The sequence below is a fragment of the Ilyonectria robusta genome (assembly GCF_021365365.1).
Source record: "Ilyonectria robusta strain PMI_751 chromosome Unknown BGZ61scaffold_179, whole genome shotgun sequence".
Lineage (NCBI taxonomy): Eukaryota > Fungi > Ascomycota > Sordariomycetes > Hypocreales > Nectriaceae > Ilyonectria > Ilyonectria robusta.
The window spans coordinates 1-10,342 of record NW_025764613.1 but is presented as its reverse complement, the minus strand read 5'-3'; the positions used below and the strand labels follow the sequence as shown (position 1 = coordinate 10,342).

General features: G+C 48.0%; 5 protein-coding genes across 5 annotated transcripts; 3 read left to right on the top strand and 2 right to left on the bottom strand.

The window, feature by feature from the left end:
* Window positions 1-593: 593 nt before the first annotated feature.
* On the top strand, window positions 594-974 carry BGZ61DRAFT_488300 (uncharacterized protein; the record flags this gene model as incomplete). The annotated part of the gene is made up of 1 exon (XM_046250093.1): window positions 594-974. One exon carries the CDS (start codon window positions 594-596, stop codon window positions 972-974), a length of 381 nt encoding a protein of 126 aa, XP_046092845.1.
* A 468-nt stretch (window positions 975-1,442) lies between these two features.
* Window positions 1,443-3,049, bottom strand: BGZ61DRAFT_542644 (uncharacterized protein; the record flags this gene model as incomplete). Its single annotated transcript, XM_046255220.1, has 2 exons — window positions 1,443-1,625; window positions 2,933-3,049. The coding sequence occupies 2 exons, from the start codon at window positions 3,047-3,049 to the stop codon at window positions 1,443-1,445; spliced, it is 300 nt and encodes a 99-aa protein (XP_046092844.1).
* A 146-nt stretch (window positions 3,050-3,195) lies between these two features.
* BGZ61DRAFT_542643 (uncharacterized protein) lies at window positions 3,196-5,823 on the bottom strand (the record flags this gene model as incomplete). Its single annotated transcript, XM_046255219.1, has 4 exons — window positions 3,196-4,352; window positions 4,406-5,574; window positions 5,632-5,707; window positions 5,766-5,823. The coding sequence occupies 4 exons, from the start codon at window positions 5,821-5,823 to the stop codon at window positions 3,196-3,198; spliced, it is 2,460 nt and encodes an 819-aa protein (XP_046092843.1).
* Window positions 5,824-6,334: 511 nt separating this feature from the next.
* BGZ61DRAFT_470060 (uncharacterized protein) lies at window positions 6,335-7,215 on the top strand. Its single transcript, XM_046248032.1, has 3 exons — window positions 6,335-6,352; window positions 6,403-6,590; window positions 6,643-7,215. The coding sequence occupies exons 2-3, from the start codon at window positions 6,403-6,405 to the stop codon at window positions 7,031-7,033; spliced, it is 579 nt and encodes a 192-aa protein (XP_046092842.1). The 5' UTR covers window positions 6,335-6,352; the 3' UTR covers window positions 7,034-7,215.
* A 1,592-nt stretch (window positions 7,216-8,807) lies between these two features.
* On the top strand, window positions 8,808-10,342 carry BGZ61DRAFT_524867 (uncharacterized protein). The gene is made up of 3 exons (XM_046252676.1): window positions 8,808-9,037; window positions 9,171-9,437; window positions 9,606-10,342. The coding sequence occupies exons 1-3, from the start codon at window positions 8,886-8,888 to the stop codon at window positions 10,231-10,233; spliced, it is 1,047 nt and encodes a 348-aa protein (XP_046092841.1). The 5' UTR covers window positions 8,808-8,885; the 3' UTR covers window positions 10,234-10,342.

Genomic DNA, 10,342 nt, shown 5'->3' with positions numbered 1-10,342 from the left:
GTTTCATAAAAGAACTATATATAGAATTGATTGTGTGGTGTCTGCACGCTTTGGGGGCAACACGAGAAATAAAAGGTCTCAGCGTAATCAAGTCAGAGAGGCCAAGCCACCGTTTAATACAACACTATGCATTGCAAATGACGAATTGATGATGATGATGAGACGCCCGGGTTGAAAATTGGAATTTCTTTGGTCTAGAACACTCCTAGGAACAGCAAAATCATGCCAATTATGCTTTGCAGAGGTTGGTATAGCGTTGAGTTGTGTCGTCTGAGCATCCAGGCTTCGGGGCTCGACTTGCCGAAGCCTAAAGATAGACGCCATTTTATTATTAGACCAGATCTGTGAGGAATGGCGACATGAAGCTGCTCAATTCATCTGGTTTTGTAATGGGAGGTTCTCCGTGAATAAAGCCGAGGCCCTTTCCCTCCTCTTCAAGTCTAAATCTTTAATCTCTATCACCAAGCTCATACAGACAGAACCAACCCTGCCTTCTCCTATCGAGCGCTTTTGCCTCTTGAAAAATACCTCTTGAAAATCCCCTTTTGTAATTCCTGCTTCCTTAAAGATCCTCTCACCAATTTGGCTCCAAAATGAAGCTGTCTCTCATTACTATGATTGCCGCTGCGGCCTCGGCCATTGTGGCCGTCCCTGCCCCTGCTCATGCAGCTAAGGCTGAGCCAGGTGCTCCAAACAAGTATGGCCACTATGATCCTCCCAAGGGCGGATACGGTCACTACAAGGGTTACGGCAAAGACCATCACGACAAGGACTACGGCAAAGGCCGTCACGGCAAGGACCGCCACGACAAGGACCGCCACGATAAGGACCGCCACGACAATGACTACGGCAAGGACCGCCACGACAATGACTACGGCAAGGACCGCCATGACAATGACTACGGCCGCCATGACAATGACTACGGCAAGGACTATGGCAAGGGCTATGGCAAGGGCTATGGCAATAACTACTAGGCCCCTGGTTTCCAGGTCATATTATGGTTCTGAACAAGACTCTTTAAGAGATGATTTGGAATTGGATATGAGGAAACAAAAAATGGTGAAGATAAGTATGACTGGCGATGATGTATTGAGGAGGGAACTATGGAAGTATCGACACACTCATTTGTGGATGGAGACGTGGTTGGGTTTTATGGTTGGAAGTATTAACACACTCCTTTATAAAATAAAATGAGTCAAAAGTCCAGGGCTATAGACTATAATAGCGCCTTTATTCTCAGCGTTCCATTCCAAAACAGAGCTTGTATGTGATGCGAATATTATCGCGGAGGTCACATAAAGTGAGGTTGTCATGTAGATGTAGAAAGATGGATGACGAGCCAAGACCACAGTTGAGGACGGGAGCATAAGGTCTCCTTTCTCACGTGATGTTACATATAATGCCAGTCTTAAGCACAAGGCCCAAGACTGGTTCTTCACGTATCACTGAGTCGGGCATTTGCAATTGCTGTGATTCGTTTCGTCTTTCTTGGCCTCTTGTTTTTCCTCGTTCTTAGTTTCATTCTTTTGGTCACTCCTAGGCTCAGCCTTGGGCTCGTCTTTGGTCCTGTCCTTGATGTCGTCACTGGCCTCATCCGGATCCTCGTCATTGGGTTTGGGCTTGGGCTTGGATGTATGTTTTTTCTCATCCCTCTGGCCATTCTTATGCTCGTCCTTCGGCTCACCCTTGCTCATGCCTTTAATGTTGCAAGAAGGTTTATTCCAACGGGAGATTGAACGACGGTATGTGTTTTTTGAAGGAACTTAACAAGTGAACGCTTTTGTGGCATTTTAAGGTAGGAAAAGAAAGAGAAAAAAATCAGGCTATGGGAAGCCACAAGAAATGAGGCCTGGGTCTGTGACCTGTCTTACCCACCTCTGCAAGCCACGGCACTTACAAGGTGTTTAGTATGGCCCGGTAGCAATGCCAGCCGCTTTTCATTATATCAAGTAAGCAAGCACCCTTGTAATGGAGCAGATCATGCTGTAGGAGCCATTGCTTAGGGGTTAGTGAGAGCTTCGTGATTCAAATCTAAGTTCATTCTTGAGGAGGATTTTTCAGAACGCCACGTTGATGCTGTTGCATCTGACTAGAAACGAGCCTGTGACTAGGCATTCACTATTAAATAACGTTACCGAGTGTTAAGGTTCCTTACTGTCAATTACTTCCAAGCTTTCCCCAACATCAACATTTAAATTTAAAAGCATATTTTTAAGCTTAAGACTAATCGTAGTTTACTGAACTCGATCGAGTGCACCTTTAGCTAGAAAACCCTGCCCTTTAAGGGACAGTATAGAAAACTTACTCTTTATAATAAGACGTTGCCCAGTTCTATACACTTCTATAGAGGATATATCAAGCCTTAACTTATATTTAGTTATATCGAAGATATATTAGTAGCGGTTAGTTAAGAAAGCAAAACTAGGCACTAAATATCAATAACAGATGTAAGTTTAATTCTAACTGCTACTACCACCTCCAACTAGACCTAGTGGGGGTCTGCAAAGTAAAGGGTAATAGCATTGGGATATCGAAGTCTTAAAAAGCCATTATTCAGTGGATATCTTAAGAAATTACATATATCTGACTTAACATAACGTCAACAGTAAACTAGCTAACGTTATTCTCAGCCCCCTCTTCCCGATGGCATAAAAAATAAACACCTTAGTTATTGTTGGAAGATACCCCGCCGCCCGGGCGTTGGCCGATCCGCAACACCTGAACCAAGCGCTAAAATGTTGTCGCTACATTTATTTCAGACCAGCACTCGCATCCTCCTCGCTCTTTATATCCTTTACATAATTCCCTCCAGTGACTCCTTCACCCTTCTGCACTACAGCCTCTGATACGACACTTTTAGAACCAGCAGCAGCATCCTGCAGAGCCAACAAGCTGGGCTCATCCACCTCAATTTCCTCTCCAGATAACGCACAAATCCAGTTAGTTGGCAGCGTTCGCAGTCTCGACCCATGTACTCGAAGCAGTTGACGCAGTTGAACAGGGCCGCAACGCTCAAAAGGCCGGCGACAATGCCGAAAACGTCGGCCATGCTGGTTGTGTGAGGTAAATCGACGCGGGCTTTTCCGGTGTCCGACGGGAGCTTTGTTGGAACGAGGTTGGCTCTATACATCCGCTGGACACTGGCATGTCTTGTTTGCATTTGCTGAATCGATACTCCAGGACTCTTAAACCGCCTTATCTGTTTTGTGTATCATGCTTCGCTTCTAGAATTTCATGATCCTGCAAAGGCTGGTACTCCTGAGGTAGAATCTGGTCTTCAGGCATTCCAGAAACGCTCTCGCTCCCGCCCGATGGCGTTTGCTTTTTTGGCTCCGGTGCGAGCATCGGTTGTCTCACCCCCAGGTCCATATCCTTCCTGGCATTGAGCTTGCTCCAATCTGCTGCAGTCATGGCAAACGTACTCGACTGCGGGTCAACCAACGTCGTCAGAACGCGACCAAGCGATGTCTGCTTCAGGCGGTAATTCAGCGTCTCGAGGCTCGACTTTCGAGTCACGACTGATGCAACCGCCACGACCGCAATGAACGCCATGCACCCAAGCACGAGGAAGGCAGGTATGCCATATCGCCAGTGATATCGTATCCTGTGCACCAATGGAATGACAGATATGTCTGCCGGCTCATTCGGCTGAGCATTCCGTTCACCAAGGACACCTTTGGTCCCTACAACAGCTGAAGACGCAAAGTCAGTCCACATCAATTTCAATATAGTTGATGCAGAGTCTGCAGATCTCGAGAGTTCCCGCCACTTTAGCCACAGACTCATGGTTGTTTGACCTGTGAGATCGTAGGTGGACAATGTGTTATCCATCGTTGAAGGAATCGTAAGAAAAGCAGCAGTGGGGACAATCGACGCGGGTAGGTTCATGTGTGTGAATTGTGGATCAAGGTCCCGTCCGATCCAGCCACTCATCGCTGATCCGAGAAAGTAGAGAGAAGGGGCACGGGTCGTCGAGATATTTTGGAAATTCTCGTACGCTGGGTGCAAAAGGCCCCAAATTGGTGAAAACTTGTCAAGTCTGAGAGAAGAGTCTTCGACACCCCACAACGGCATGTCATCTTCTGTAGCGTATTCCTTGTCTTTGATCTCCCTGACCACAAGATTGTCGATGGTCGCGTTTGTTCCATTGTGGAAAAACGTAACACTCTTAACCGTACCCTTCACGGCTGAAGCGCAAGCGTATAACGGAGAGGACCATTGACTTTTGTCCTCAAATATCATATTTGGCCCGTCGTCTACTCTTTGTGGAACACCTCGAATCAGGTTGCAAAGAACAAAAGTGTTGTTCAGTTTGGTGGGTGCATCAAATAGAGTGCCCTGGCATAAGTCTCCTAAAGCAAGTCTTAGCGATGTCCGTACACCAAGCGGATATGTCGAGTCTCACTTGCGGCGATGAATGAATCAATGGTAATGTTGTAAGGATTCTCAAATAATCCGTCAGTGTCGCTGATTATCGACGGGACCGCAAGATGGTCGCCAAAGTTGCTGATAAAATCGAGGCTGAGGTATCTCGTGTCATCCATCGAGATAGGGATTTTGAACTGTTTCCCAATCTCCGAGTTGATCCATTCAAAAGGCTTGTTCTTCTTTCGCGGTTCCATGGCGTTCGAAATGTTCATGAAGAGCATGGAGAAGGCATTAGTAGCCCATGCCGCCTGATACGCCCTCATCCTCAGATCAGGTTTGTTCACACCATTACGCTGATCGTCCAGTGGATCTGTCGTGTTGAAATTAACGAAGCCACCCCTGTCTGTAAGACGCAGCTTGGAAATTGTAAGACCGGTATTCGTTTGAGAGCTCGTCGTGACCTCAAAGTCGATGGTGGTGTTCGTGTCAACGCACTCCACGTCAGGTTCCCAGAACAGAAGATCCTCCGTCCATGTTACGCCTCCAGGATAGCCAGACGGACGAGTATGGTTTCTGAAGCCAATCCCGCCGTTCTTTGCATCAACGACCAATCCTTCAACAGCGCGCACATCATCGGTAAGCGCAATGGTCTCGAGGCGCCGGAAGATTCCAGCAGCGATTGGCGTGCCATTGTTCAGAAGCCGATAGTATTGCGTCGTGGTTTGGCGCCACTCTATATCGAAGTAGTTGGAGATAGTGGTTCTCTCGTATTGCGTGCCGCTTGAATAGATGTCGTGGAGAATATCGGGGACAGTTGCGTTGATGGTCCCGGAAAAACTACAGTTTTCTGATAGACCATCTTCTGCAATGACCGTCACATCCGAGGTGTATGGACATGGGAAATAACAACTGTAGAGACTACACGTTCGCGTGAAAGGTTTGTCATCTCGTGTGGATGTGCCGGCATAGAAAGTGCTTGAATCCGGAACGTACGCAAAGTCAGCCCTGACGGCCTCGGACTTGGGCTCACTCGACTCGTAAAGACCAAGGGGAGTTACAACACCGGCTATCGCGATGAGCAAACTTAGCAGTGGCAGTATTAATGTGATGGCAACGATGGGTCGACGGACTCCGCGGTCTTTGATTGCATCAGATCGAAGCAAAAGCGGCCAATATGAGCTTTGTAGGTGTTTTGCTGCAACAGTCCTTGATCGGCCAAAGGTTAGAAATAGCGTTGCAGCAAAGAAGAGAATCTGCACTCACCATGTAGCTGCCGTTTCACGATCGCGAAGCTGTCCGGCAAGGATAAAAGTTCCCAACGTCGGACTCCACACACGGGCTAGAATCGCTTGTCAACCAAATGTCATACGAAAAACAAGTTTTTGAAATTCACTCACCAACCACGGCACCAAATGCAATGATAGCTGCAACTTGTCCGATGGTTAGGTCAACCATGGCGAAAATGAGTGTTGGTCGTTGATTTGACTTGAACGACTTGCGGGACACAAGTTGGTTTTCTGTCCATTCCTCAGCCTGCACTGGGGCTGTCTAACTATGGACCGGCCTCGGCCCAGTTCCCCCCTGTGCATTCCACCCCGCCATGCATGATTTGGTGACAGGGCTCTTTGTCCACAAGTTTGACTCAGCCAGATCCCAGCAGCCTAGTGCTGACTTTTGCTTGGCGTGCGAGCCATTTCCTATTTCCGCCATAGCTTTGTTGATCAGGCAGATTGCCAACGAGGAGTTGTCGAGCGAGGGCATCAGACGGTGCAATTTTGCACCGGTCTAGTGTCAACCTGGACGGAGCCGTCTAAAATAGGCATGAAACCCGAAGGCATAAATCGTGTCTGTTTCGGCGCTTGAAAGCCAACACCTTGATGAGTTCTTCCAGGCTGGGCCTTCGGAAAGCGGGAGAAATTGATTGTTCCTTCATCACCACAAGCGTCTCCTCTCACCGCGTTCCGAAAGGATATCTCATCAAAGAGTCAGTCAACTACCCCCAAGAACAGAGGCTTGGAAGACCAACACCCGAAGATGGACGTGGGCTTGGCTTTGTTCGCCCGAGAATCGGCATCCTCGGACCTGTCGCCGTACGAGTACTGCATGGGCAGCGACTCCATCTGTAGCGCATTCAACAACCTAGATCGCGACTGCAACGATCAAAACGGCGCCGAATACTACGAATGTATCTGTGAATCTGGATGGGTTTCAACGAACAGGGCGTAAGTTCCTGCGGCCAGACCTTGAGAAGACCCGCTTACGTATTTGCTCCAGCTGTCGATATTGTATGTATGTCACGGGCCAAGTGAGCGTGATCGAGTACGTGGATTATTTCGATGTCTGCAGCGAGGAAGGCTTCAGTGTCGCACCGATGCCATCGAGCATTGTCTCTGAGCAACGGGAGCGTAATAAAACGGTATCAGTGCCAGAGCCAGAGCCAAAGACGACGTCGCCTTCGACATTGACTTCGTCTTCGACATTCCCTTTTGAACTCAAAACCGGCTCTCATGAGCCTCATACTGTAACTTATTACGGGACGCCAAGTGCTTCGCTCCCGGATATTGCTCCTACAGAAACAAACATTGGAACAAGGCACAGGTTGGGTTTGGGAAACTTTCTGATAATTAGTATGGCGTTGGCTCTATGCATCGCTGTTAGTGTATAAAGAGGGGCTTATTGGATTTTAGTTCAGGACCTGGCTCTGGTCTATATCATGTTCCTCATCTTGGTATGTTGTTCCATACATATGATATTATGCATAGTGAGATGAGTTTTAGAAATCATCCGTCTGACAATAAGGGTTGGGGGCGGCTCGAGGGATCTTATTGTCTGCAACACACTTTGCCGTCATTCAAAACTCTATGGTCACGCTTATCATTGTTCAATTCTTTCTTTCGCAGCACATTATTCTCATACTAACTCACAGTTCGCTTCATCGCCTTGGCTAATAAAGAATTTAGCCAACTTGATCACTAAATGAACCAGGTAATTAAGTTCTGTTTTCACCACTGACCCGATGCGGCTTTGCTTTACCCGGGAAGATGTTTTACAGGGGTTCTAAAATAAGAAGGTGGAGTCCTTCCATTTTGAGGAGAACCTCCGAGAACGAGTAACATTAGCACCTACTTCATCACACTGAGGGGTCTCTCTCTCTCTCTCTCGCCCGCCGTCTGATATAGGAATCCCATGGCATGCCGCGTTCGGACAAGGCCCCCGCGAGCGAGCCAGCGATCCCGCGAAAATAGATACCTGCCTTAATCACCGATAGATGGATGATGCCCTGGAGATGTTGTCAGAAGAGAAAAGAAACGCAACGCTTCGTAGGGATGTGCGGCCACTTCGATCCGCGTACACCTCGGTGGAAAAGACTAAGGCCTCCCGCATCGTCATAGGCTCGCTTGCCCTCATGTCCGAACGATGCCTCATGTCTTAGACCGCCAGTGCCGCCCGCCTGCCAGCTGATAACGATTTTCCCTTTTAGTTTGGGGAAGGGGGGGCGGCGCGCTCTCGCAGATGCAGCTGATGATAGCAGCGGCCAGCCTAAAAAAAAAATCAGTTCTCTATACGGCAAGGTTTCCTTTTCCCACGGGTGCTCGCGGCGAGGGGGCGCTGCGCGTGGCAACTATCATAAAGTGCTGACAAAACTGGAAATCATGCTGCTAGGGGCGACCCCCGCTGCTATTAGACTAAGGAAGCGATTTGCATTTTTGTCGTCTCGTGTCGCATTTCCAGCTCCGTCAAAAGGGAATGCGCACTCCGCTAATACGTCGTGCAAATTTATATATATGCTGAATGTGACATCTCGTCTTGCCATCGCCTTTTTGCCGCAGAAAAGATGGCAGAAGCGGAGGCTGGGAGTGGCCACCATACAGAGCATTTCCTCACCATGTTCCCAGGGTCTACACAATGAGCCCTGCATCGTCTTCCTAGGATCCCTTGTGACAGTGATACAAGAGACCGAAGACCAACCAGAGCGCCACGTTCTGCTCCCCCTAGACGATGATTTAGGCAAACTCGTCGGGAGGACCAACCTGTTTTCCCTCCAGGATGTATGTCGCTATTAATGGCAGTCACCTACTTAAAATAGCCCACGATGATTTCAGTTCCATTGCAGGTGGCCATCGGCCAAAAAGTCCAATTATGGCTTTGTGCCGTAGGCATCCACAGGACATGCATAGAAAGGGCCGGATCAAATTCCAGATCTGGTCATGATGATGACGCTGGCACAAGCACGTGGGGGATTCCAACCGAGAATCTCTTTATGCGGGAGCCACCAATCAGCGAGCGTTTTACATTTGAAAGCCACTGGCTAATTGGTCATTCTCATTTCCCCGTACGAAGTACTTGATGTTAAAAGTCCACCTTCCGGCACGTTTTTGAAAAAATAGCGTTCATACTTCCGAGCACCACACAATGTTGGCGTTTCCTTCCAAATTTGCCCTACCTTGATATCCAGAAAGGACACGTGCACATCTTCCACAATCCAAGGTCGGAGCCGAGATTTGCAAAAATAAACTATGCAGGGCATTATTTCCCTCATCCTTTTGCATTTATCACTCGCGCTCTCTCCAACCCATGCGAAGGAAGACGCTAGATATGACCCGTCATCGAACCTCAGGCCCACGAATGTGTCGGACTTGACGTATTGGCTTTATGCCTGGGTTGGATCGTAAGGGAACGACTGTTTCATTGAGGCTTAAATCAACATCGATACTAGAGAAGGGAGAAGAAGGAAAACATAAGATATAGAGAGCTATACGCATACACATCTGCTTAAGCAACTAATTCTCATTCTATGACAGATACTACAATGGCACAACAACATTCAAATTTACACCTCTGTACGAAGACTACGAGAATGACGTTTGCACGAGATTCCGGGGACAAAATATCACCTTTGGATACGACTCGCTGCTTGCAATCACTGAGACAAACCCGGACGCCGACACTGAGAATCCAGTGAGAGTGTTCCTGAGAGCGTGGCGGCCAACCTTTAATCTCACTCCGCCTTACCACTGGTCCGGGACGTCGATGCAAAGTGGTTTAGAGTGGCAATTCTATACCGATGAGTAAGAAACCCGCAGCCCATAAGCGCTTCAATGCACCAAGATGTCTTATTTCCTTCCCTTCTCTCTCACACACAGACGGTCCTTCCTTTCCTTAATTTTCCTTCGGTCCGTACTGTTTCAAGGGCTTCTATCTATCAAATGAACATTCTGTTAACTCATTAATTTCAGGCTCAATGATGAACCTAAAGACGGCCGGGATACCGTATATTGGAATCTCTCCATGGCCGAATCCTTTAGTCAACCATACTACATCTCAGGATCGACAAATGATGCGGCAGGCAATGTTGGCAATATGCAGTATAATATGAGCTCTTGCAATGTGACCGCGGACACATGGTGGGGCATCTCCTTCTGGGACCACGTCAATGGAATAGGACTCGACGAGAAGGTTACAGATCCCCAAATTATCCTCAAGTTTCATAACGAGTCAGCTAGCTTCACGTACCAGGGCTGGTTCTCGATGAATACCGATCCCGGCAACGATATGCTCTATAACGGAGACCCGGAGAGGAATATCCTTCAGGGTCTGGTCACTGTTGATTTCCTGGGTAGTATTGATGTGGAACGGTCCGATGTGTTGAATAATGGTGAGAAGCCTAGCTGGACACGAAGCGTGGGATTCGGAAACTATTCTCTAAATCTGGGGTATAACTCATCCAACGACTCCTCACCCGATGGCCCCTCATCCAACGGCTCCTCATCCGCAAAAATAGGTAACGCTGGTACAAACCAGCTGGGAATGTCGCTTGTCTGGTGTATCTTCAGTCTGTTCATTGCTTTTGCACAGATGTTTTGATGGGGTCAATTCTTTAAGACGAGACCATCAAGCTCTCTGGTAAGGTTAGGATTTCAAGGTTTGGGAATTTTGGGGCTAAAGAACCATTCCTTACTGTACCACATGCAAC

Excerpts from the sequence above, each read along its gene's own strand:
- BGZ61DRAFT_524867 (XM_046252676.1), top strand. The coding sequence starts at position 8,886 with ATGCAGGGCATTATTTCCCTCATCCTTTTGCATTTATCACTCGCGCTC. Across the intron at positions 9,038-9,170 it reads CTTTATGCCTGGGTTGGATC|ATACTACAATGGCACAACAA; the intron begins GTAAGGGAACGA and ends ATTCTATGACAG. Across the intron at positions 9,438-9,605 it reads TGGCAATTCTATACCGATGA|GCTCAATGATGAACCTAAAG; the intron begins GTAAGAAACCCG and ends CATTAATTTCAG.
- BGZ61DRAFT_470060 (XM_046248032.1), top strand. The coding sequence starts at position 6,403 with ATGGACGTGGGCTTGGCTTTGTTCGCCCGAGAATCGGCATCCTCGGAC. Across the intron at positions 6,591-6,642 it reads TGGGTTTCAACGAACAGGGC|CTGTCGATATTGTATGTATG; the intron begins GTAAGTTCCTGC and ends TATTTGCTCCAG.